We start from the raw sequence: 27688 nt of genomic DNA, 5'->3' as shown, positions 1-27688 counted from the left end.
CAAGGGTCTAATCAAGAAACCCCATGGATAGTCCCCAATTCACAGAGTATTTCTGTTGCAACAAATGAGTCCAGTTTTTTGAAGTTCTTCAGAACTTTGTAACACGTGTTCTCAATTCTCTGTGTTTTTTTTCATTCTTTGCCTTCCTTCCCCTATGATGATCCCCTGGGTTTCCTGCTGGAGCCACGTGTCCATCTCTACATACATATCACCCTCTTTCCTACAGCTTCACTTCTACTCTAGGCACTTCTATGATGATGCCACCTTAATATTATAATTTTTTAGTCTAGACCTTTAACTTCAAATAGCCAATATTTTGTCAGGCGCCTCCTCCTAGACGTTGTTCACACACTTCAAATGTAGTATTCCCAAACTGAACTCACTCGTCTTCCTTACTCTTACCAGATCCAGTATTCTCACTCAGGTGGTACTCCACTACTCGCCTTAGCAGGAAACCCCAAAACCATCCACACTGACCATTCCTCTCACAAATCCCCTCTGATAGCCCGCTCTGATTCCTTCAGTAGGTACTCTTTTCCACTTTTTAGTACACCTGACTATTAACTGCAATGCCACATGGGTACAACAACTGTTTATGTGATTTTATTTCCAAACAGAGCACCTGAAGGGTAAGTAAGCCTTTTCTACTAACATGGTACCTGATCCACAGTAAGTACTGAATATTTGATGAATAAATATGTGTTTATTACCTTGTCTCAAAGATTCTCATAAATAGTTACAGAAAAATAATTAGCTAAAAAGTGCCAAAACGAAGTTTACAAAGGAGATGGAAGTTACCTTAGAGAAGACCTGGGGCAGGAACTCTGGTCTGTAGGTGACAAATGGAAAGAGTGCAGAGACATTAGTGAGGACACAAGACAGGATGAGAGGATCCTTGGTGTCAAAGTTCAGGACCATTTGCAATAGCTCTATTCCATCATTAACGGGAACTGCCTGTAATACAGACGTGAAAAGGAGGTTGGCATGGCTAATAAGCACTTTTGGTAAATTTCCTTTACGTTTTGGTTTATAAATACATATTACAGTGTGCCACATATGGTTTTATATACTGCTTTTTAAGCTGAAAATTCTAAGCATTACCCCATGTTATTAAAACTTTTCCTAAATAATGCTACTGTGTGCCACCTTAAAAATGTAGCTTTTCCTACTACTAGACCTGGAGAATGTTGCTAGTTCCTTATTACTATAAACAGTCCTAAAACACATCTTTGCAAAAAAATTCTGGCTACATTTTCAATTATTTCATTTGAAGAAAAGACTTTTGGGGATGACTGGAATTAATGAATCAAAAGGTATGACTATGTCTAAATTAATGTTTTTCTTCTTTACAGGGTGCAACAATTGATTCTCTACCCGCCCATATACCCTTCTTACCATGTTCTCAGCAGCAGTTTATTTCCTAAAATCTCTGCAGTAAGTAAAAAAAGGGGTTTATATAAATTTGTGTTTCTTCAACTGTGAAATATTCCAGGCTTTTTAAAAGGTGCAAGCAATACTTTAAAAACTCTCTAGGGGCGCCTAGGTGGCTCAGTCAGTTAAGCATCTGACTTTGGTTCAGGTCATGATCTCACAGTCCGTGTGTTTGAGTCCTGCATCGGGTTCTGTGCTGACAGCTCAAAGCCTGGAGCCTGCTTCGGATTCTGTGTCTCCCTCTCTCTCTGCCCCTCCCCCACTCGTTCTCTGTCTCTCAAAATAAAGACATACAAAAATTTTTTTTGAAACTCTCCATATGACCACTTTGAGAAGTACAATGTTACTGAGAGTGGTGGCTCTGTGTGCATATCCTTGAGGTAGCCACTATCCTGAATTTGATGTTCACATTTTCAAAGATTCCTTCATTTCTGTAAACTTTTGCCATAAATGTACACATTCCTTATTACATAGAACTGTATGCTCACTTTTGTAGCTTGCTGTTGGGGGTCAACATGTTTATGAGAATCATCCTTTTTTTCTTTTAAGTTTATTTTTTCTTGAGAGAGAGAGAGAGAGAGAAAGAGAGAGAGGGAAAGAGAGAAGGAGGGAGAGAAGGAGGGAGAGAAGGAGAGAGAGAAAGTGAGCATGTGCACAACCTGGGAAGGGGTAGAGAGAGAGGGAGAAAGAATCCCAAGCAGGCTCTGAGCAAGCATGGAGCCTGATGCAAGACTCAATCCCATGAACCTTGAGATCATGACCGTAGCTGAAATCAAGAGTTGGATGCCTAACTGAGCCACCCAGGCCCTCTGAGAACCATCCTTATTCATAGCATACCCTAGTTCTTTTTACCTGCTCTATAAATATATTATCTTCTATTCTGTACAGTCTACTGGGGGATAATAAGTTTTTTCCTTGGTTCAACACACAAGGATTCTATTCAATATTGGTGGCTTGAGGCATATGCAGGGTTTCTTGAGAGTATAGATTTAGGGCTAAAGTTGTTGGGTTATAAGGCTCGGCATCTTCAGTAGATATTGCCAAATTATTCTCCCAAGCTGTGATATCAGTTGTACTCTAAAAGCCATGTTTAAGAGATATAAGCTTTTATAGTAAGGATATTAATACCATCCATATTTATTCCAAATACTGCCCCAAGTTTGCCTTTCAAAGTTTGCAAGTTAAAAAAAAAAGTAGATAAAGCCATTCAATTCATTTTTTTATGATTACTTTCATTGTTTTTCAACTTAGGGACCTTTCCTCAAAAAGCTAATTTTCCCTAACACTATTTATGAAATGATCCAATCCTTCTCAATTTCTTTGGGATGCTTTACATGCTCCAGATTGTTTCTGGTCTATTTTGTTCTAATAAGCCGTATCTAACGTCAGTACCACACGGCTTTAAAATAATGCAGCTTTATATTTTACTCTCTGAGGCAAATCACTCATCTCCAAAATGTGATTTTCCCCCCTCCAAAGCTATCCCATATATTAATCCATTGCTAAAGTAAGTCTTCTGGAAACATAAGCTCAGCTAATGCCACTAGAATGAGAAGTAGCTTTTCAAAAATCCTTTCTAGCCAAAGAACCTCTTGGCCAAACTCTTCCACAGGATAAAAGCTGAGCTGCTCTGATGGACCCTGTGTGAGGGTGGGGACTGAAAGCACAACGTAAACAGTTTGCAAAACCACTGGACTAGGCAATACTATCAGAGTCAGAAACTGATAGCAGCAAGTACTGATGTAACAGGCTGATATCTGTCACTTGCACACTTCTGGGACATATAAAGTATCACAGTTTCATTAAAAAGTTGATGTATAATTTCATCATATTCAATTCACCAAACACTTTAGGAATGCTTCATTATGACCCATTTCATTTTGGTGAAGGAAAAAGGTTTTAGAGTCAGAAGTTTGTCACTAACAAGCCTAAATACTATTACCTACAACTCTCCTCAGGAAAAAATTTCATTCTGTTGTTTTTCTCCCCACAAATTTCTTGCACAGGGGCCATGCTGACCTTTTCTTTCTAGTTTTAGTGTATGTGTTGCCAAAGTGAGCACCTACTAAGCAATTTCTAATTGTTGCCTTTGCTTTTGTCTCCAGCCTCCATCTTTCTCTTATATACAATCTAATGTTTTTTACCTTTTACCCAACTAACATGTGGTATTTTGACCCAATACCACCGTATTCAATGACTTAGCATACAATCCAACCTACAGCCTACTAGACACCCTTCCCCCAACACTACCAGTCCTCTCATACATTTTAAAGACAAGTACCTTACCCTGACCACTTCATTCTCCTGCTTCCCAACAGGATCATACCCACATATCTGGCTCCATCAAGGTGTCTAACTTAAAAATGCCAGGAAAAGAAACCCCAGGGGCATTTCCCTTGAGTCAGTAAAGAAAGGGCTTTTTTGATAGTCCCATCTAAACCTAAAAAAGGACTCATTTAGTAAAAATGCAAGATCTAAGTATAATTTCCCACCTAAATTTTGGAACAACTCTGAATGCCATCATTTCAAAGTGAAATGAATCAACATAAAAGCAGATGAAGTTAATGACTCTAAAACCTAATCTGTTAATATGCCATTTGTGAGAAAAAGCACTATATCTCACTTGTCTTCAAAGGATTTAGATTCTCCCTACAACTTACCTGGAATATACTAACACATGATCACTCTAAAATAAGCGATCCAATGACTTTACCCTAATAAGGCTATTTAATCCGGTATGTACTGTTACCCACATAATTATAGCTGCATCTAAGGTAGGTAAGAGAAGGGTGAGAGGTCACATGAAACACATAAAAACAAGATCAATCTATTCAGATTATTCAGGAAAGAGGACACTGATAAGCTAACATGAACATTCTGGTCTACCTGCCATAAACTGGAAAGGATGCTTAATGGCAAACATCTGTGAAGATCTTCCAATTCAAGATTACCATTGCTGTCCTCCTTGCAATACCTATTGTTTACTGTACTAACAGGGTTTATCTTAGTATCCTCTTAAAATGAATACTCAACACTGTAGACTAGAGTCACAGACTTGAGTTTGGGTTCCAGCTCTGTTTACTAGCATTGTTTGAACTTGAGTATGTTATTTAACTTCTCTGATTCTCCATTTCCTTTTCTGTAGGATGTACATCCACAAATTTTCCAATCCTCTGTCAATTTTAAAGAGATCAAAATCATTATGCCATCAGCACAGGAAACAGTTACTTACATCTTTATCTAGTGTTCGAAACATCTGGTTGATCACACTTTCCAAAAAAAAGGTCATGGCTTCCCACTGCACAAATGAAGAGGAGAAGATGGAGCAGAGGCTGCCTTCGCCAGTTCCAGCTGTAAGAGAACAGGGTTTTAACATACTACTACTACCACTACTGCTACTGGATCACAGAAGACAGACAGTGGGGTCTCAGACTAAGACCACTAATTTCAGTTGAAGGAACAGGGTTATCTAACCCCTCTAAGCCTGGGGAGAAAAAAAAGAAAAGTAGAGAGGAGTTCTATTCTGCTTCCACCTCTAACAATGAGCTTTCTGAATTCACCTCTGTGAGTCTTATCTATAAAACCACTTTGAACACTGAATTAGAATATAAATGTAAGCATCAAAAACAGTGCCTGGTCGATCAGAGGCAACTGAAATATATCAACTAATTTCTCTTTTCCTTGCCCTTTATAACTTATTATTAAAAATCTGTAAAATTAATCAGGATATTTGAGGCCACAAAGAATCCTTCCAAAGAAACAACTAATTCACAAAATGCTACCTCACGTCCAGTAGCCTCATTATAACTCCAAGGGCTATCTCCAGAGAACTGTGCCACCCTCCAAGCTCACAAGTACCAAAGCACATCACTCAAACAGCAGGGCATAGGCAAAAAGATATACAATTTACTTTTCTTGCTTCCATATAGTGCTTCCATTTTACTAGCTTCATCTTGGTGCAACAGTATTTGGCCTCCACAAACATTCAAGTTACTAGATACCACAGACCTTTAGAGTCAACTGTGAATATGCAAAACAGAATGCTAAATCTTGTGAATTTCAATTAACTAGTGTAGTTGGTAAGTGACCACAAATATTGAGGCTTTTTAAAGGAGTAACTTCTACCTTTTTCCGTTTTATTAAATCTTGCCACACATAGCATGCATTAACAAGACAAGAGACAGATGATATAGAGTACAGAGAAGTTACCTGGTTTGTGCATTTGGGTACAGAGCTATTTTGATTGTTATATAAATTAGCATTTCCAAAGGCCTTGAGGTGGCTAAGTGATATGGAAAGTCCCCGTACTGCTCCAATTAGGCCTAACAAGACATTCTTTTGAGCTTAGGAAAGGTTCCATGTAAGAACTTGGTAGAAGCTTTAAAAATTAGGCCTAGACATGCAATTTGTCAAGATGGTACCTAAAGTGAAGTCATATAATCAACAATGTGCAATTGGTTGATTCCGTTAGAAAACAAAAGTGAAGGCAAAACTGATAGGAACATGGTTTTACCCTGATTTATTTTTGAACATCATTAGCACGCTGTTCTAAATAAGGCTAATAAGGTTTACTTCCCATATCTATTTGACACAATAATTCACTAGTGTTTAGAAATAAAAATATCTTACAGTTCATGGATCCAGTGTCAACAGAAATTGACAGCTGATACTTTAGCCACTCCCCAGCCATCTGGAAGCTAGTCTTTGGATCCAAACGACATGCTAACCTCATTACCTCTCCTTGTTGGGCCCGGGAGGCTGCCAAGAGAAAGACATAAATCAATAACTGGCATATAACAGATGCTTAGTTAATATTCATTTATCCATCCCAGGGGGAGAATGTTCAAAGAGACTCTGTTCTGCAGATTTGTGCTCTGAATGTAATAAATGTTTAATAAAGATGAACAAATCCAGAGGTTTCCAAAAGTAAATTATCTCTGGAAGCTGCCCTACCAGCTCGATCCTCTAAGAGGCAATCTAAAAGTGATCTCCCATTTCTGTTGGAATTAAAAGGCCAGGTTGGTACAGATGTAAAACAGGGTGGCCGCTGTGGAAAACAGCCTGGGAGTTCTTCAAAACGTTAAACATAAAATTACTGTATGACCAAATAATTCCCTTTCCAGGCATACATCCAAGAGAAATAAAAACATGTCCATCCACTCAGGAATATATACACAAATGGTACAGCAGCGTTCTTTTTTTTTTTTTTTTTTTTAAATGTTTTATTTATTTCTAGGAGAGAGAGAGAGAGACAGCGCGAGCAGGGGAGGGTCAGAGAGAGAGGGGGAGTCACAGACGCTGAAGCAGGCTCCAGGCTCTGAGCTGGCAGTCAGCACAGAGCCCGACGCGGGGCTCTAACCCACGAACCGCGAGATCATGACCTAAGCGAAAGCCGGACGCTTAACCGACTAAGCCACCCAGGCGCCCCGCGTTCTTTTTTTTTTAAAGTAAGTTCTAGGCCTAATGTGGGGCTTGAATTCACGACCCTGAGATCAAGTGTCACATGCTCTACTGACTCAGCCAGCCACACACCCCAACAGAAGCATTATTCTTAATAGGCAAGAGGTGGAAATGACTCAAATATCCATCAATGACTCAAATATCCATCAACTTATGTGGTATGCCCATACAATTAAATATTGGTGATAAAAAGAAACAAAGTATTGATTATGCCACAACATGAGATTATGCCACAAATGTTTTATATTTTAAAAACGTAACCATGAGTGAAAGGAGGCAGTTATGAAAGATCATATATTGTATAATCACATGAAATGTTCAGAATAGGTGTATGTAGAAATAGAGGATTACTGGTTGCCTGGAGCTGTGGGAAACGGGGGACTGGGAATGACTGACTACTAAATGGGCACAGGGGTTCTGGGGGTCATGAAAATGTCCTAAAGTTGTGGCAATAGTTGCACAACTCTGAAAATATAAAAGAACACTGAACTGTATACTATAAATGGGTGAACTGTATGGTAAACAAATTATATCTCATAAGGCTGTTATTTAAAAAAATAAAAGAATGGTGTGGAATCAGCCAAGCTACAGAAAACCCATAAAAGAATTAGGATATTAGCCTATCTTTTTTAGAAGACCAGCAAAGTATGATGGTACTTAATCCCAAGTATTAAAATAATTCAAGTGCCTCACATATTGTTACTATGTCTAATATCAAAACCCAAAGGTTGTGTACGTGCGCATGAGTGTGCAAGAGACTACTATACCTAAAATGAGTGCAATCCCAGTACTCTCTGCAGTGTGAAACTAAAGATTAAACAGGCTGCTGTCCAGATTTGGGGCCCTTTAACATAGAACCCTAGGGTCATGCACCATGATTTGTAATACTAGATGCCATTCTTAGACTACTAGGAGGAATTCCAGGCCACTATCACTTACAGTTGAAGAAAGCATTGAAGTCCTCATCACTATCAAAATCAAATCGAGAATATTCACAGCTAGGGCTGTCTGTTTTAGAAGGAAAGCCCATCTGCAAAGAGAAAGATAATTGGGGTAGGGGATAAAAATAGACTTATCAAAAGAGTCTTAAACTCTAGGAGTTCAGTTTTTAATTTAAGAATTAAGGGTCTGCATAGAGTCTTCTTAAATAAGTAACTGCTTCTGGTCTACCCCAAGTCCACCATTTTCTCCTAGTTCCAATAATCCTGAGAGTGGTAGAAAAGAGAACACTCATCTGATACTCTCTTCTAGATTCCTCAGGGAGAATTAAATTCGACAATTTGCTTATGGCGTCTGTATAAGGCTGTCTCAAGACAAAGTGCTAATACAGCATGCAATAAGCAAAAAAGAATCGAGAACTATGTGTCTCCTTAAATGCTGACCCCTGGGAATAAGCATGGAACTTGTAATGAAGACCATGGCAGAGAATTAGAACAGGGTGTTCCATGTGCTAGAATGGGACTTAAATAGGTTCCATTCTCTGATTTTACAAATCAAGATTTAAACCTCTGTCAGCTGCAAGAGCTCTTAGCTGATTCAAGGAATTCACAAGCACCTTTACAGAGGTGGTGAGCAATTAGTTTCCATGCTCCCTCCTCCCTTGCCTTCAGACCCTCATGGACCTTCAGAAACCATCACATATTACTTCCTCTTGGAATCTTGACTCCACCCTGCCTGCTTTCAATCTCTGAAAAGCATTATCCCATTGCATGGTCATGGTCACTGCTCATCCTACCTCTTCCTAGCACCTAGCCCAATACTTACTATGTAAGTGCTCCAAGATATGAAAAAGTAGATATAATAACCAGTTTGGACTGCTTTCTTCTTGGTGAATTAGAGAATGATGTGTTCAAGTTCAAGGAAGGGATCTTAGTGACCAAGACTGAGCTGTCACTGGGTGCCAATCTAAGTCTTATTATGTGTATTCAACTACTCTGCACATTTTGATTCCCAATGCATACCTTGACCAAGTTAGTCATAGAAGCACGAAGATATTTTGGTATTATTGCTAACAGCAAAGGGTCACGGGACAGGATCTCATGACGGAAAAGGGCCCCCCAAGTCATCTGAGTTGAAGAGCGCAGAAACTAAAGGGAAAGAAAAAAAAGATAAACCTCAGTTTAAGGATATGGATTTTATATAACCAAGATTATTACTTAGCCAAGCAATTGTCAACAGTATTTTTTCATGGAAATAAATCTCTACTTTGAAATTGGCCATGCTGTACTGCATCAGTAATGACTGCCCATTACAGGCCACATACTCACGAGACAGACTATGGGTCAGGTGCAATTCCTGGAGTATCAGCTGAGCTTTACCACTTTTTCTTCTTTTTTTTTTAATTTTAGGTAAGCTCTACGCCCAACGTGAGACTGGAACAACCCAGAGATCAAGAGTCACACACTCTTGGGGCGCCTGGGTGGCTCGGTTGGTTAAGCGTCCGACTTCAGCTCAGGTCATGATCTCACAGTTTGTGGGTTCAAACCCTACCGTTGGGCTCTGTGCTGACAGCTAGCTCAGAGTCTGGAGCCTGTTTCAGAGTCTGTGTCTCCCTCTCTGACCCTCCCCTGCTCACGCTGCCCCCTCCCCTCAGAAATAAATAAAACATTAAAAAAAAAGAGTCACACACTAATGACTGAGCCAGTCAGGTGCTCATCTACCACTTTCTTTAATGGCAAAAAAAGGATACAGGAATCTCAGAGTGATATTACAAGGAAAACTTTAAATGTGAAAAATTAATTTTATAACACAATCAATTAGACTTTTGCACTTAAAATACCTTTAGGAGCAAATCACCTGGGGCATAGCTCACATGTGATTGAGCATTAGCAGAATATTACCTGAGGGGAAAAGCTGCTGACCTACACGGTGCAATGCTTGGCTCAGGAAGAAGACTCAATAATTCCTTAATGAAATGACACCAAAGTTACTTCCTAGGGCCTTAAGAGTCACATTTTATATACAAGCTCCTAATTACTTCAGATCATAGTGTTTCATTTTGGTTTACTTAACTAAAACTTTGAGGTGTTGCCTGCATAAAGTTTACCTGACTTGGGTGGGTTGTGAAAGCAAGAAAAGATTCCAGGTATTTTCCAAAGTTTGCTGGTGTTTCTACATCAGAATCCACACCCTGAGGGGCAAAAAGACCAGTATATTAATGACATTGATGGGGGGTGGAACAGGACAGAGGGACGAGTAACAAATACAGCTGACCCTTGAACACAGGGGTTGGGTGTCAAAAATCCACCTATTTTGATTCCCCAAAACTTAAGTACTAACAGCCTCATGTAAACCAGGGGCCTTATCGATAACATAAAGTTTATTAATACATACATGCTTATATACATTATATACTGTGTTCTTACAATAAAAGAACCTAAGGAAAAAAATATTAAGAAAATAAATCTATAGAACTGCACTATATTTATCAAAAAATACCTGAGTATAAGTGGATCCACGCAGCTCAAACTTTGGTGCTCAAGGGGCAACTGTACAGAACTTAAACCCTCACAAATTTCAGTTTTAAGAGGACTATATACTCTCATGTGACTTAAAGCATCAACTCAAAGGTTAAAAACAGAAAGGTGCTTCACCTCCTTAATCATCATCATTAAAACTCATTCTGTGGTCATATACTAAAGTGAAAAAGTGTATTCATTTCACAAATCACAAAAAGAAAAAAATCTGTTATTACTGCTTCAGACCTGGTCTATTTACATCTCTGTGACCGAATCTACTAAATAACCACTTGACGGTACACGTCTTATGTCTGAAGATCTGTCCTAACCATTCAAACCACCACAAAAAGGCGTAACGCCAGATGCAAACATCTTTACCAATTGTCCTATATCTCAATTTGTAAGACTTGAGTTCTTAAATATTTCCCTAAAGGAAGGTATTTCTCAGTCAGACTAAAGTTTTCTTTTATGAGCAATAATATCCTTTAAATTTGGGAAAGATGTTCTTTTTCCAAATGCATAATATTTTATAACCTAATAAGACCTTAAAGGATAATGCGTTCAGCAAAATGATGTTCTACAGGTACCAAAATTCACAAGAATGGCAATGGTGACTTTACGGAATAGTAGATGTGGATGTTTCCTGCTGACATAGATAACTGACTTGTTCAAAGAAATTTACATCATTCAAACCCTATTACAAGAATTTAATCTATAAAATCATATGAAATAACCTGTAGGGCAATGCTCCACAAGGCTAAAATCAATGACATGTTTCACTCACTATACAAATATAACTTTCTAAATGCTTTACTCAATTGGCCTTGAAACTTTCTAGAACGTTAAGTGCTCACCAGCAATGCACAGAGCTGATTGCCCAGAGCACATAAGACCTGACAGAGTCTCTTCAGGAAGACATAGTGTTTTTCTACCAAGCCTCCTCCATCAGCAGTCCTGTAAGATGAGAAAATAGGGTGATTAGGTGTGCATCAAGAGAACCAAAAGGATTCCCACCAAATGCAGCTGTATGTGGTCTGTGCTTCGACATTCAAATTTCTGTTGATTATTAAAGTTAAAAAACTAAAAAACAAAACAAAAAGACCTCAGCCCAAACACTGAAAGATCAATGAGGAACAGGGTTCAATGCAATCTTATCCCTCAGAGAAGTACTCTAATTTTGTCTTTTGAGTATTTTAGGTTAATAAGAGAAACTCTGAACATGACTGCATACAACAATGCATACACTTGTAGGCATGAAAAGCTGCACAAAAAGACATTTGCTAATACCCAGGGAGGACTTAAGAGAGATCCCTAGGCAAAGCATGTAACAATTCCTTATACCACTGACAAAAATAAAAGGACTATAATCAAGAAAATGAAAAGACAAGGCACAGACTGGGAGAAAATATTTGCAAAATAAAGGACTGTTATCCAACATATATAATGAACTCTTAAAACTCAACAATAAGAAAACCTGATTAAAAAATAGACCAAAGAGCTTAACAGACATCTCACCAAAGATATACAAATGACAAACATATGAAAAGATGCTCCACATCATATGTCATCAGGAAATTGCAAATTCAAACAAGATACCACTACACACCTATTCGAATGGCCAAAATCCAGACCACTGACAACACCAAAGGCTGCCAAGGATGTGGAACAGGAACTCTCATTCATTGCTGGTGAGAATGCAAAATGGTATAGACACTTTGAAGACAATTTGAGTTTCTTACAAAATTAAGCATACTGTTAATATATAGTCCAGCAATCACACTTCTTAGCATTTACCCAAAGAAACTGAAAACATGTTCATACAAAAACTAGCATGTTTATAACATGTTAAACCTGGATGTTTACAGCAGCTTTGTTCATAACTGTCAAAATTTGGAAGCAACCCAAATGTCTTTTGGTAGGTAAATGAATAAACTGGTACATCCAGACAGTGGGGTATTATTCACTGCTAACAAGGAATGAGCTAGCAAGCCATGAAAACACATGGAAAAACTCTAAATATATGTTACTAACTGAAAGAAGTCAATTGGAAAAGGTTATATACTATATGATTTCCAACGACATGACATTCTAGAAAAGGTAAAATTATGGAGAAAGTAAAAAGATCAGTTGTTGCCAGAGGTTGGGGTGGGGGAAGAGAAATGAACAGGTAGCACACAGAGGATTTTTTGGGTACTGAAAATAGTATGATGCTGTAATGATGGATACGTGTTATTACACATTTGCTAACACCCACAGAATGTTCCCATAGAATGTACAACACCAAGAGTGAACCCTAAAACTATGGACTCGGATTAAATGTAACATGTCAGTGTAGGTTCATCAATTGTTAACAAATGTACCTCTGCTTGGGAATGTTGGTAATGGGGGGCTATGCATGTCTGAGGACATGGGGTATATGGGAAATCTCTGTACCTTTACTGAATTTTGCTGTGAACCTGAATTTGCTCGGAAAAATGCAAGTCTTAAAAAAAAAAAAAAAAAAAAGGCAATAACCTTGTTATTTCTCCAAATCATTTAGTTCAGATCTATAATCCCTTTATCTACTGTTTCAGAATCAAGACAGCTCTTTAAGAAAAATTATAACTTATTTGGTGGCAAAACCTAACCTGAAAGGATGCAGGCATATTCACACTAATGAGAATGAAGAAGAACTAGCATGGACAGCAGCCATGTTAGCTGTGTCCCAGAGGCAGCAGAGTATAACATTAAAAGCATGGGCCTGGAGGTAAACAAGACCTAGGCTCTAGTGATATTGAAGGGCAATATAGCATTATGGTTTCCAGTGCAGGCTCTCGAGTCTGACTGTCTGAATCTGAATCATATCTCTACTCACCAGTATCAATAAGTAACACATGTGAATGTCACAGTCTTTAGGAAACTAAGAAATGGGCCTTGGAGTAGTGCCTGGGTGGCTCAGTCAGATGAACATCTGAGTTCATCTCACGTCATGATCTTGCAGTTCGTGGGTTTAAGCCCTGCATTGGGCTCTATGCTGACAGCTCAGGGCCTGGGGCCTGCTTCGGATTCTGTCTCCGTCTCTCTCTGGCCTTCTCCCACTTGTGCTGTCTGTTTCTCTCTCCCTCTCCAAAAATAAAAACATTAAAAAAAAAAATAAAAAAAAAAAAGGGGGCCTTGGAAACAGTAACTACAGTGGCCACCCAAAAGACATGTTATGAGTTTAATGAAGAGAATACCTTAAAAACAAAGCTAGTCTCTAGAGAACAGAAAACCATCATAAAAGCTGTGTATAAATGGACAGGAAGAAGGGTGTCTGGGTGGCTCAGTGGGTTGAGTGTCCAAATTCAACTCGGGTCATGATCTTGCAGTTCATGAGTTCGAGCCTTACATTAGGTTTGTTGCTGTCCAGTGTGGAGCCTGCTACAGATCCTCTATCCCCCGCCCCCCACCCCCGCCCTCCCCTGCTTGCACTCTTCTATAAAATAAACATTAAAAAAAAAAAGGAAAATAAACAGACAATAAGGGATTTTAAGTAATACATGTGTGTAAGTCTCATATCTTTTCATTTGTTCCTAGGACTAAGAACATCAAAAAAAACAAACAAAACAAAATTTAAAAAAAGGGCACCTGGGTGGCTCAGTCAGTTAAGTGTCGACTTTGGTCACGATCTCAGAGGTTCGTGGGTTTGGGCCCTGCATTGGGCTCTGTGCTGACAGCTTGGAGCCTAGAGCCTGCTTCGAATTCTATGTCTCCCTCTCTCTGCTACTCCTCCACTCGCACAGTCTCTCTCTCTCTCTCTCTCTCAAAAGTAAACAAACATGGGGTGCCTGGGTGGCTCAGTCGGTTAAGCATCGGACTTTGGCTCAGGTCATAGTCTTGTGGTCCATGGGTTTGAGCCCTATGTCAGGCTCTGTGCTAACAGCTCAGAGCCTGGAGCCTGTTCAGATTCTGTCTCCATCTCTCTCTGCCCTTTCCCCGCTCATGTGCATGTATGCACGTGCTGTCTCTCTCTCTCAAAAAATAAATAAAAACCATTAAATTAAACATAAAAAAAAGGATGTTGTGACAGCTTCAACTGTCTTTGTAATATAGTTCCACCTGCCTTTCTCGGTAAGAAACACGTATCAGAAAATGCTCAAATATTTTCCACAGTAATTAAAGGAAAGAAAGTAGAAGCCATTATTTTAAGACACAGAATGTGTTTGTGGGTCTCATGCATACATTTCTCATCAAAAACACTGTTCCCGCTGCTTCTGAGAGCCTCAGCACTTCCAGGCATTAAGTACTTGGAGCAGGAAAGGAGGGAGGAGCATCTGGAGTTCTGCAGTTAAGGCAGGCCTGGGGCTGACTCTGGTCTGGAAGACCAGAGCATTCATTCTCAGGCCTGGGCACCAATGCTACTAGGAGGCGTGGGGAACATCAGAAGGAGACAGAATCAAGGAGATGAGCTACCTGGGAAGAATGGGAAAAACTGTTAAAGTGGCTGAGTGCAAAGTTAATGGCCACCACTTATTTGCAGGATCAGGTCTTTAAAAAGATTAAAAAATCCTTTAATAATACCCAACTTCCTTATTAAAAATAAAATCACTGTCAATTGACTGCCAACATTTAGATAGGAACTTCAGATTTATAAGATAAGGAATGACACAGAAATTAGAAAACACATAAAAAAGTAGATACTCACTGTGCAGCAGAAAGTATATAATGCATAGCAACATCCCCAAATAAGACCATCAAAGGCTTCCGGTCTTCCAACTTGCCCTAGAACCAATTTTAGGGAAACACAGGTAATACAAACTCTACTATTACAAGCCTCCAAGTACTAACATCTTCTATACTTATAGAATCAAATACACTGACTTCGCAATTTCTCAGTCCCAGGGCTAACTGAATACTAGAGAAAAGGCCAGTTCTTTAAAATAAATCTGGACAGGGGCGCCTGGGTGGCTCAGTCGGTTAAGCATCCAACTTCGGCTCAGGTCATGATCTCACGGCTCGTGGGTTTGAGCCCCGCGACGGGCTCTGTGCTGACAGCCAGCTCAGAGCCTGGAGCCTGTTTCAGATTCTGTGTCTCCCTCTCTCTCTGACCCTCCCCTGCTCAGACTGTCTCTTCTCTCAGAAATTAATTAGTCTAGACCAACATAAAACCAACCCTACCACCGTCTTAAGATTTTTTGATTTAACACTGAGTTTTTAATTTTTAAAAAAAAATTTTTTTTTTTAATGTTTTATTTATTTCTAGGAGAGAGAGAGAGAGACAGCGGGAGCAGGGGAGGGTCAGAGAGAGAGGGAGTCACAGACTGAAACAGGCTCCAGGCTCTGAGCTGGCAGCGGGGCTCGAACCCACGAACCGCGAGATCATGACCTAAGCGAAAGTCGGACGCTTAACTGACTAAGCCACCCAGGCGCCCCACTGAGTTTTTAATTTTAACATTACATTTATCGTGTTTCTTAAGTGCGAAGTGCTGACATTCATAGCTGTTTCAAGAACAAAGCAGCCCAACAAATCTCTGTATATGCTGCCAACAGACCCCTGAAATATCAGCAAACTCTTATCCTAAGGGGCTGGATGCAAGTAGCTAAGTTGATGTCAAGTAAAAATAAATCCCAAAGTTTTCAATGTCTTTCTGCCACAACATACAATTACACACCCCATCCCTCACCCCCTGCCGAGACTCTGAGGGTGAGTCTGAAGTAACTTACTTTCCTGCTGACTGCAATGAGAAGACACTCAGCTGCTCCCAACTGAAGTTCCTGTTCATTCAGAAGCAAGCAGAGCACCTCTAAGAGCTTGCAGTTTTCGGCGGTGATATGGCTCATGGACACCCAGTCAATGTAGCCTGCTAGTGTGTTCAGTGCCGCAACTCCTACTCGACAGTTTGCTTGGGCCTGCGTGAAAAGAAGTAACTTCTGACCGTGAAGCCCTCGCTAACAGACAAGGAGGCTTTGGTCATACCTGAACTCTTCTATTTTCTAATTCTAAAAAGAAAGCGATTAAAAAAAAATGTACTCGTAACAGCCACTGACAGGGAACTCAAAGGTCTTCTGACATACAACCACTTCTCAAACAACAGCATTCTCAATGTCTATAAATAAGACTGTACGGCACATGTGGCCATTTCGTCTCCTTTGATAAATCAGAAATATTAGGAAATGCTACAATTTTAACTCCCTTCTACCTTAACTCAAAGATCACATAAACCAAGGCTGAGGTCACCCTCCACTAGGTGTATGCATCTCTGTACCTGAGAGCCTCAAAGAAGTCTCCTTCCAATTCCACAAGAGCTCTTACCTTTGGTTCCTGAGAATTATCTGTCTTCTGAAAGAAAAGAAGTATAAGGATCCAATGTTTTTAATAAGCAAAAAGCTATGTAATAAGTTTCCACCCACTTAATAAAGTTTCTTGAATATTGACTTTTTAAATAGACTCAACTTTAACCTTGGAAAAGAATACAATTCTACTAAGAACATATATGTAGCTGATGCTCCTCCTAAGAAGGAAAGGTTATTTTAATATTAGCAATAGGATAAGAGCTAATATGTAAAGAGCTTACACAGATTTGTTACAACATTAAGCCCACAAAGATAGTTTCAAAACCCAGTTTACAAAAAAATATTTACAGATGAAAATAAGGTTCAACAGTGCTAGTGATGAAAGAAATCTAGTTTAAAACAAAGCATGAGCATTTTTTTGACATTCAAATAAAAACAAATTATACCTAGCAAAAGTATATTGAAATGATGTAATGTAAATAGAGAAAAAACAAGAAATAAAATTAAATGAATACAAGTTATGGCCATGTATATTGGATATAACTACAAATCACACACACAAAAATATGACACGCTAAACAAAAATAACGCCTGTTCAGTAAATGTAAAATTATAACTGATTTTTACTCTTAGATATCAAATTCTATAAATATTACACAATGCTTGTAATTTACACGTACAAAATTATTTTTCCAAAAAACTTCTGAAATTAAAGGACAAGTATCAGTGATCGAGCAGAGGTGTTAATGGGTGGAGAGGGGTAGAACTCTCTTACCAGCATCTACTGATGCTACCCAAGAAGGAAAAGGAATCCGAGTGACAAGAGCTAAGTCCAGTCTTTCCTTTCCAACTTTTCACTCTCACTCCGATCCTCTCAGAACAGTTCAGGGGCCAGCCAGGTCACGGGCCAGGGAAAGTGAGCCTACTCATCTGATCATTGTTTACCATTCACCAACTGCCTAATTGGGAAGGTGAAGGGATGGAAGGAGATAAGAGATGGAAGAAGAAATGCAATTTCTCGAGCAAAAGGAATTGTTCCAGGTACAAGAGATGGCTCTTGAGTGTGCTCTGGGCTTGGACACAAGAGGCAGTCAGTTTTAACAGATGGAGGAACGGAAACTGAGGCTAAAGAAAAACACCACAGTGTACGTGTTTCTAATGTCTCAGCTCAGGCATTCTGGCTAGACTCCTAGAGCATCTAAGGGGTCATAATGTGTTCCCCTTCTACAGATTAGATCTCCAAGGGGGAAATGAAAATACCTCCTCCACTCTCAATATAAGTAAGTTTCTAAATGCAAATATTTTCCTGATGATTTTTGAAAAATCTTTGGGAGATATTTTGGGGGAAATAGGCCGTTCTAATATAAAGAATGGACTTGAATTCCACAACCATTTATTAGGGGATCTTCAATAATTTTTCTCTGAATCTTCATCTGTAAAATGGAGACTATACTTTCTAACTTCCCAGGGTTGTTTTGACGATTAAATAACACATAAAGTGCAAACAAGTGTACAGTATTATTCGGTCTTACTGAGTTCCTTCCCACCCCAACAGCTCACAGTACTTTCTCATCATTCGTGTTAGAATCAACCATTTCTCTAAAACTAGAATGAAGGGGCTCCTGTGTAGCTCAGTTGGTTAAGCACCAGCATCTTATTAGTTTCGGCTCAGCGTACAATCCTAGGTTGTGGGATGGAGCCCCACATTGGGCTCTGTGCTCACAGCACAGAACCTGCTTGGGATTCTCTCTTTCTCTGTCCCTCCCCAGTGTGTATTCTCTCTCTCAAGATAAATAAAACTTTTGGGGCACCTGGGTGTCTCAGTAGGTTAAGTGTCTGACTTCGGCTCACATCATGATTTCATGGTTCATGGGTTCAAGCCCCACACAAGGCTCTGAGCTGAACATTTGTTCAGAGCTTGGAGCCTGCTTCAGATTCTGTATCTCCTTCTCTCTCTGCCCCTCCTCTCATCACACTCTCACTGTCTCTCATAAATAAATAAATGTAAAAAAAATTTTTTTTAGGGGCACCTGGGTGGCTTAGTCGGTTAAGCGTCCGACTTTCGCTTAGGTCATGATCTCGCGGTTCGTGGGTTTGAGCCCCGCGTCTGGCTCTGTGCTGACTGCCAGCTCGGAGCCTGGAGTCTATTTCAGAGTCTGTATCTCCCTCTCTCTCTGACCCTCCCCTGCTCACGCTGTCTCTCTCTCTCTCTCTCCTAGAAATAAAAAAATATATATTAAAAAAAAATTTTTTTTTAAATAAATAAAACTTTAAAGAAATATAACAAAAATAGAATGAAGGGTGCCTGGGTAGCTCAGTTGGTTAAGCGTCAGACTTTGGCTCAGGTCATAAGTTCTCAGTCGACGGGTTCGAGCCCTGCATGGCGCTCTGTGCTGACAGGCCTGGAGCCTGCTTCAGATTCTGTGTCTCCCTCTCTCACTGTCCCTCCCCTGCTCACACTCTGTCTCTCAAAAATAAAATGTTAAAAAAAAAAAAAAGGAAATCATCAGGATTATAAAAAAATAATTTTAATTAATCCCATTTTGTGAAATAAACACATACGAGAATTCTACAGGTTTCCACCTCAATACTTCGGCATTTTGGGTTAGGTAAGTCTTTACTCTGAGGGACAAGTCCGTGTATTATAAAATGTTTAGCAGTATCCCTGCCCTCTGCCCACTAGATCCCAGTAGCAACTCCTAGTTGTGACACTGTGGGGGTGGAAACAGTCCTTTGCTGAGAACTACTGTACCACAGTAACTTTTACATGGTGTTCTTCTGAAGGCTCCCTAGTAAAAAAAAAAAAAAAAAAAGACAATGGCAGGAAAGATAGTATCTGGCTTGCCCTTACTGTAGAAGAAACACCTTATCAGGAAGAATATAACACAGGTATTTCCGACTTTTCAAAATACTGTGTTATGCACTTGGTTAACTTAAGACCCATGTTAGAACCTGTTTTCTCTAACTGAAAGAAATCTGAAGAAGAGTTTTTGCTTTTACAAAGTGAAAATAGCTTTTGGCCTTGTTTTACAGCAAGTTCTTATAAAGGTACCACTAAGCTCCTTCCCTAAGAACGGCAATCAGGATCTCAGTCAAGCAGCTACAGCTTTAGACTCTCTGTGCGCATCTGTGCTTTATCATGACTTATTTTGTGCATTTGTTAGCAAGATATGTCCTAATGTGCCAGAAAAGCCAAAGAGAGGTATGTTTTCTTGGTATGGGAATGCTCAAAAAACTTTCCATATATATTAATGGTAATTTCTTCATGCTATGCCATTTGGGCTTACAAGTTTCAAAGGGACCTCTTCTTTCAGGTAGTGAGGGAAACCTGTGCCAAAAACCGTATGGTCAAGAGGAATAAAACCCAGTAGTTTCCAATGCAAAAGAGACCTGGACTAAATGGGGAAATCTGGAAATCCGGGCTTTAAGTATTTTAAATGCTAAAAATTAATCATTTTTTACTGGCTTAAGGATTTTCTGGGGCGCCTGGGCAGCTCAGTCTGTTAGGTGTCCGACTTCAGCTCAGGACATGATCTCACCGTTCATGCGTACAAGCCCCGTATCAGGCTCTGTACTGACAGCTCAGAGCCTGGAGACTGCTTCAAATTCTGTGTCTCCCTCTCTGACCCTCCCCTGCTCATGCTGTCTCTGTCTCAAAAATAAAACATTAAAAATATTTTTTTTAAGTTAAAAAAAATTTTTAAATAGATATGGAAACTGACTTGAGTTTCTTGGAAAATTAGTTTCAGTTTTTCCTGTCATCTGTTTCTCTTTTGATGGTTTTCTTTTGCTCAACTAGACACCCTAATTCCTTGCTGTTGGAAAATTTTAATTTAGAAAAACAAACAAAACCCCACTCATACTAGAAAATAGAACTTGGGCTGCTTGGGTGGCTCAGTCGGTTAAGTGTCTGGCTCTTTCTTGGTTTTGGCTCAAGTCATGATCTCATGGTTTGTGAGAACAAGCCCTGCGTTGGACTCTGTGCTGACACCACTGAGCCTGCTTTGGATTCTCCCTCTCCCTCTCTCTCTGGCCCTTCCCCCTTCACGCACCCCCCACCTCTCTAAAAATAACTAAATAAAATAAATAAATAAATAAAATAAATAAATATTTAAAAGAAAACAGAACTTTGGGGAGGTGGAGTATCCCTTACCACTTGTCGGTACTTGTTTACGTTTTCTTGAAGTGTGTTAAGTAGAAAACTGAATATTCTTTCCATGTTCTGGGTTAATGTTTGTTGGATATCCCTTCTTCTTTGAGGGGGTAGAGTCTGAAAGGTCACTACATCCTCTGCCAGTCGTAAAAGGATGAACATCACTAATTCTGTCTGTGTTTCCTATATCAAAGAAATAAACTAATTAGATTGAAACATCATTTTCAATACGGGTGCGCCCAAAGTCTCTTTTCTGTTGACAGAAGAAACTCCAGAAGAGCCCCCCAAAATTAATTGAATTGATACAACTACATTTCATACCCCTTGTTTAGAAAGAGTATCCAATTCTACTAGCATATCAGGCCAGTGCTGTGGCCACTCCCGCTTGATCATTTCCACTACAATTCGAGACAAAACATCTTTAATATGGTTCTCCTCTTCCAAAATGTCCATTGTTCCCTGAAAAAAATAAAAGCCAGTAAGAGGTCTACAAGACTGAATTTAAAAAAAACAAAAAAACCAAACCACCTGGGCTGTGAAAGTATACAGAACTCATCAGCAGGCTTGCTTTTAAATGAAATGGAATAAAACTTGCTCTCCAGGTCTGAGTCACCTGTCCTGCATTCTCACGAATCATTTTCCCCACTTAAAGCTTAAGTGAGGGTTGCATCTGCTAATAAAATGAAGACACTACTGTTCTCCTTTACAAACTGAAGAGCCTCTCATATTGACTTTCATTTTGTAAGAGCGCCAAAGTGGAAGAGCACAAAAATGAGGACAATAAGAAACTGATAAAATGGGAGAGTTAAGAAAGGCAACTGAACATTTTACTGATAGTTCTAGCATTATAACACACAGAAAAACTATTCCTAGGACTTTCTTCTTAAGTTTGATATTGAGGGGCGCCTGGGTGGCTCAGTCAGGTTAAGTGTCCAACTCTTGGTTTCGGGTCAAGTCACGATCTCACATTTTCATGGGTCAGAATCTATGCTGAGCATGGAGCCTGCTTAAGATTCTCTCCCTCCCCCCTCTCCCCCTCCCCTGCATGCGCCTGTGTGCATTTTCTCTCAATAAACAAATAAATAAAGTTTGGTATCAAAATTAGTGAATTAGGATTCCTATCAAGTTTCCTAAGAACTACAAATCCTAAGTTCATTAAGAATTCTGAAGGGATTTTTAAAAATTTTATCTTTTACTAGAGAGCGAGCGAGTACTTGTATGCATGTGTATGTGGAGACAGGCAAAGGGGGAAGGAAAGAGAGGGGAGAGACAGGGGGAGAGAAAATCTTAAATAGGCTGCACACTCAGTGCAAAGTTTGATGTGGAGTTCCATCCCACTACTCTGTGATCATGACTGGAGCCAAAATCTAGAGTTCAATGCTCAACCAACTAAGCCACCCAGCAGCCCTGAAGAGAATTTTTTTTTTTTTTAAAGATTTTAAGGTAACCTCTATACCCAACATGGGACTCGAATTCACAACCCCAAGATCAAGAGTCACATCCTCTACCAACGGAGCCAGCCAGGTGCCCCAGGAATAAAAGAACTTGACTTTGGAGATGAAATGATTCATGCCATTTGTTTAAAAAAAAAAAGGCTACAGATTTTAAGCATGTTTAAAGTCATATTCTAGGGGCACCTGGGTGGCTCATTTGGTGAAGCCTCCAACTTCAGCTCAGGTCATGATCTCACGGTTCGTAGGATCAAGCCCCGTGTTGGGCTCTGTGCTGGCAGCTAGCTCAGAGCCTGGAGCCTGCTTCTGATTCTGTGTCTCCCTCTCTCTCTGACCCTCCCCTGCTCATGCCGTCTCTCACTCTCTCTCTCTCTGAAATAAATAAAACCTTAAAAAAATAATAAAAAAATAAAGTCATATTCTAACTCCTGACACAAATTCACTCTGAATATTTTATATTGGCAGAATCATACAGTAGTCCAGTTTGGAATGAAAGGAAACAAATAGTAAAGTGCGATCTAAATTAGAACTAAGAATCTTGTTCATTTGCTGAAAATGTTTCATCTCCTCTGCCCTGTCTAAGCATGCTGTTTGTCCTATGTAGAACTAGTGAATTTTCACATAAATACTACATTAAAGAAGTCACACTTAGTCTATGAACTACCTTTGAAACATAAGTCTTCCAACCAACAATTCCTTACATTTGCAATCAGCTCCATGACACTGTTCTTCAGATAGACCTTCTCCAATCGAGACATGCTGTTCCACCGAAACCTGGCCACCAAAATGCATAAAGTCAAGAGAACCACATGAGAAGTCTTCTCTTCTTAAGAGACTAGCTCTGATTCTGTGTTATATTATGTATGTTGGCGATTCCACTAAGACACTATACTTTGATTTTGTACCCTTCAAAGAATGGACAAGGACAGTCCATATCTAACCAAAATGCTAAGAGAAAAATTTTTGGGAAAGAGTTCTATACAGGCAGGGGTCTACTAATTGAAATTCATACAAGGTTTGTGCACAGATTAGCTCCCATCCCCACTCTGATTTTACTGATGGGCCAAAAGCAAATATATACCTGGGACTCCTGTAACAAATGTAGTAGTTTTTCAGAAAATACAATGTTGATTGGTTGTTTTTGTTTTTGGTGCTGGCTTATGAAGTAATAGTACAATCCCACAAAAACTGGCAAAGTCTTAAATGCTGATTCTTACAACAGACACGAAGGACAGGAGACTCAAATTATGGAGGATTTTCAGTTTTTGTCATATAATCCTCCTCTGGATTTGCCACTCAGAGAAGGAACACTTAAAAAAAAAAAAAAAAAAACACTAAAAATAAATAAATAAATAAAAACACAATGCCTAATCAGAGATGCAATTATCTATACACTATATTTTTCCAAAAAGGACCTTGAGGTCTGTTGGCATACAACAGGAGCTCAATAAATGCTGGCAGAACCAGCTAACACCTGCAGAATTGCTTAGTATGTACCATATATTTAACACGGATGAAGAAACTGAGGAAGAGGAAGGTTAAGTCCTGAATGAGAGCTCTCATGGTGCTGTGATAATCTCTTGGAGAACATTCCTTTCTTCTTCATGGTGATTGTTCTTTCCTACTTACCTAAAGATTAGCTCTATGAGTTATTTTAAGAAATAAAGATCTGCTCTCCCAAGACTTCGGTGGTACCATCCTAAAGCTCCTTACTTGACAACGTGTTCCAGGATCTGAAGGCCAAAATGTCTGACGATAGCAATTTGGGTTTTCTCAGCCAACCTCAAGCCACAGGGGACACAGATAGGGCACTTTTCTTTAAACTCTTCACAGAACTGAAACAAGAAAAGTTAGTATTTCCCTTATGAGCCAAGAGAGAGTGGGGATTAAAAAACAACTTCATCTTAAGAAATTTTAGGGGCGCCTGCATGGCTCAGTCGGTTAAGCATCCGACTCTTGATTTCAGCTTAGGTCATGATCTCACAGTTCCTGAGTTCAAGCTCTGCATCAGGCTCTGTGCTGACAGCTTGGAGCCTACTTGGGATTCTGTCTCCATCCCCCCCCCCCCCCCCCCCCCCGCTCATACACTCTCTCAAGATAAACTTTAAAAAAATTTTTCAAAATAAAGTTTCTCTTTTTTATGTTTATTTATTTTGAGAGAGTGAGAACACCCAAGAAGGGTGGAGAAGGGCAGAGAGAGAGAGAGAGAGAGAGGGAGAGAATCCCTAGCAGGTTTTGAGCTATCAGCCCAGAGCCCAATGTGGGGACTTGCTCAGGTCATGATCTCACAGCTCAGGAGCTGTGCTGACAGCTCAGAGCCTTGGAGCCTGCTTCAGATTCTTTGTCTCCCTCTCTCTCTACCCCTTCCCCACTCATACTCTGTCTCTCTCTCAAAAATAAACATTAAATTTTTAAAAATAAAACTTCAGGTGGGGGGAAAGAATAAAGCAAATATGAAAAACTATAACTCCTGAATTTAGGTGAGAATTTAGCTGAGGAATAGATACAAGATCACAGTATTATTCCCTTTACTTTTGTGTTTATTTTTAATTTTTTAAAAGTCTTATTTATTTTTGAGGGAGAGATAGAGACAGCGTGAGCAGGGGAGGGTCAGAGAGAGAGTTACAGAATCCGAAGACAGGCTCCAGGCTGTGAGCTAGCTGTCAGCACAGAGCCCAACGTGGGACTCGAACCCACGATCCATGACCTGAGCCGAAGTCCGAAGTTTAACTGACTGAGCCACCCAGGCGCCCCTATTTTTAACATCTCATAGCAAAAAAACAAATAGAACTCAATTGTTTGATTCTAAATCCTGTGGCATACATTTATGTTTTTTAAAAAGTAAAGTTTTGGGGCGCCTGGGTGGCTCAGTTGGTTAAGCAGCTGACTTCAGCTCAGGTCATGATCTCGCAGTTGTGAGCTTGAGCCCTGCACTGAGCTCTGTGCTGACAGCTCAGAGCCTGGAGCCTGCTTCTGATTCTGTGTCCTCTTCTCTTTCTGCACCTTCCCCGCTCACACTGTCTCTGTCTCTCAAAAATAAATGTTAAAAAAAAATCTTTAAAAAAAAAAAAAGTAAAGTTTTTCCCAAGTGATGTTCACTCTACAAAGCCACATCATTTAAAATATACGCAGCACTCGGGGGGCCTGGGTGGCTCAGTCAGTTGAGCATTTGACTTGGGCTCAGGTCATGATCTCATGGTTCCTGGGTTCGAGCCCCACATCAGGCTCTGTGCTGACAGCTCAGAGTCTGGAGCCTGCTTCAGAGTCTGTGTCTCCCTCTCTCTCTGACCCTCCCTTGCTCATGCTGTGTGTCTCTCTCTCTGAAATAAAAACATTAAAAATAAATAAATAAAATATACGCAGGTCTTAACTGAAATTAATAAAAACTTAAGAAGGCTCTGTTGTTTTTCCTAATGGTCATTTCTCACATCCCACATTACATGGTGTGATGCGCCAATAAGTCTGCAATTTATTACCATCCCAATTCATATTAGCATTCCCAAACTGCAACACGAGAGTCAGTACCAGGAGCTGAACATCCGGACTCAAGAAAACTACTTTCAGGAAACCAAAGCGCCCTTGTTAAAATGCAAAGTAAGTGGTAGAAGTTCATCTTTGCACAAAACGGCCCGAGAATAGAACATACTAAAAGAACACGGATGGGTGGGTGTGTGAGAATTAGCCCAGTAATCCCCAAGACACAGGAGAGGATTAGTGAGAGGAGTAAGAAGTAGAGGGGCACTAGGGGGACTGGAAGCTCAGCTAGGATGGGTCAGGAGGGCGCAAGGAAATGTTTGATGCAGAGGAGACCGTAAATGTAGCTGGTGTTGGGGACGGGACGGGCACGTGCGCCACGGGAAAGCTAGGGGACCTGGTGTTTAGGGCAATAATAAAACAGAAGCATCCGGCTGCGGTGCGGGCAGGAGTGAAGAGAAGTAGGGAGAGGAGAGGAGAGGGCAATGGAAAGTGGTGGTAAGATGAGAATCCGCAGGGAACCGGAGGGTCCCGAGAGAAGGGCAGGCGAGGCTAGAAGAGAAAGCCTGGAGTAAGAAGAGGCGCGGAGGGCGGGGTGGGGGAAGGCTAAGGCCCCCTGCAGTTGGGGGTGGGAGGTCCAAGGGCCCGCGTGGGCAGGAGACCAGCAGGGTTTGGGCCGCGCAGGGGCCGCTGGAGCTGGGGCAGGGTCTTGGGGCAGGCCCCGGGCGCCAGACTCCGTCTACCTTGAGGGCTTCCAGGCGGTAGCGCTGGGTGGAGCTGGGGTCCATCATGACCGTCACCGCTTTCACCAGCTGCTCGCATAGCGCGTTCACTTGATCCATCGCCATGGCTAGTGTTACGCGCCGCGAGCGCGCACCACGGCCGTACAGGAGCACGAGGCACCGACGGCTCCCTTCACGGGACCACAAGCTGGTACCGGGCCACGGCGGGCTGGGGGGGTGGGGAGCGGGAGGAGGAGCGTGAGCTGCAAAAGCTCCAGCCTGGAAGGAGCGGGGGCTGCGCACGCGCCCGACCCACCACTGCGCATGCGCCCACGGAAGTGGCGGCTCCCATGTGACTGTTGCTCCTCGGTGGGCGGAGCGGGGGACGGAAGGGCTACAGTGCGCAGGCGCGTTAACGGCTGTTTTGCGGCGCGCGCGCTGTCTAATAAACGTTCGAAGGGCTGTGTGCTGAGCGCTCAAACCCTGGTTAGGTCCGCCCGACAGTGCAGGCGGCTACCTCTTGGCCAGGGTCCTCTGTGACCCGTAGTCCGTTTCTCCGTCATCACTGGGAATAAATCTCTCGAAACTGGCTGGTCCGCTTCCGGAGAGGGGGCAGGTATTCAGGACTGCTTCATCTTCCAGGGGACAGCGAGCCCAGCGTCTTCGGCGTCCGTGATTGGCAGTTTTTCCAGGTGCTCGCCACATTGGTAAGAGAATTGAGAACTGTTCGATATCGCCGTTTTCAGACTTTTCATGTTTTGGCTGTTAATCTTATGCTGTAGCAGTGGCTGGTGAGGACGTTGGATCGAAACTCCCTTGAAACAAATCCATACTCACTGAGACGTAAAGGCCCTGATATGGTCCTCTAAGAGGATTTGGCGGGGGTGGGGGTGGGGGTGGTGATAATAGTATCTTCGCTAGCTCTTCAATCTCGTTCTTCACTTGCACTCATTTTCCTTAGATGTGTTATCGCCTGATCGCCACCAAACTTACTTAAATATCCTGATTAAGTCGAGATACTTGAACAATAATAGAAATTGTCGAAGGCTTGTGCAGCTGGGATCATTTGAAGTGTTACGTGTAAGACTTCAGAATAGTGTAATCCTTCGGAAAGGGGAGGTTTTGGCAGCGAGTGTGTTTTCATTTTCCATCTTTGAAGAAGTCTTGCTTTCTCCAGCATAATGCATAAACTGAAAACTCCAGCAGCGGTTGAAGTTCGCATATTAGGTTTTGTGGGGGGGGTTTCCCCTCAGGTAAAATGTTTGCTGGACTTAAATCACTGTTGCC

The 27688-nt window shown here is 40.9% G+C and overlaps 2 protein-coding genes across 3 annotated transcripts in view; one reads left to right on the top strand and one right to left on the bottom strand.

Moving 5' to 3' along the window:
- Positions 1 to 26689, bottom strand: part of XPO5 (exportin 5) — a 49905-nt gene extending 23216 nt beyond the window's left edge. The window contains exons 1-15 of one of the 2 annotated variants that reach the window (XM_039231175.1): positions 26423 to 26689; positions 23919 to 24040; positions 22907 to 22979; positions 21076 to 21213; positions 20755 to 20937; positions 16621 to 16647; positions 16032 to 16217; positions 15013 to 15089; positions 11204 to 11303; positions 9938 to 10021; positions 8853 to 8978; positions 7831 to 7921; positions 6061 to 6189; positions 4664 to 4782; positions 799 to 954 (exon numbers count right to left, since the gene is read on the bottom strand). In XM_039231175.1, the coding sequence (XP_039087106.1) occupies positions 799 to 954; positions 4664 to 4782; positions 6061 to 6189; positions 7831 to 7921; positions 8853 to 8978; positions 9938 to 10021; positions 11204 to 11303; positions 15013 to 15089; positions 16032 to 16217; positions 16621 to 16647; positions 20755 to 20937; positions 21076 to 21213; positions 22907 to 22979; positions 23919 to 24040; positions 26423 to 26527 (1716 nt within the window). In that variant the 5' untranslated portion in view covers positions 26528 to 26689. The remainder of the gene's footprint in view (positions 1 to 798; positions 955 to 4663; positions 4783 to 6060; positions 6190 to 7830; positions 7922 to 8852; positions 8979 to 9937; positions 10022 to 11203; positions 11304 to 15012; positions 15090 to 16031; positions 16218 to 16620; positions 16648 to 20754; positions 20938 to 21075; positions 21214 to 22906; positions 22980 to 23918; positions 24041 to 26422) is intronic. The other variant, XM_039231176.1, reaches the window with a different exon arrangement.
- A 148-nt stretch (positions 26690 to 26837) lies between these two features.
- POLH (DNA polymerase eta) overlaps positions 26838 to 27688 on the top strand; it is a 34532-nt gene continuing 33681 nt past the window's right edge. Inside the window, exon 1 of the mRNA XM_039231248.1 lies at positions 26838 to 27108. The gene's annotated coding sequence lies outside the window, so the exon portion shown is untranslated. The remainder of the gene's footprint in view (positions 27109 to 27688) is intronic.

This window comes from Hyaena hyaena, unplaced genomic scaffold, assembly GCF_003009895.1.
Source record: "Hyaena hyaena isolate Hyena2069 unplaced genomic scaffold, ASM300989v1 scaffold_55, whole genome shotgun sequence".
In the NCBI taxonomy this organism is placed as follows: domain Eukaryota; kingdom Metazoa; phylum Chordata; class Mammalia; order Carnivora; family Hyaenidae; genus Hyaena; species Hyaena hyaena.
This window is presented reverse-complemented; position numbering and strand designations above follow the sequence as displayed.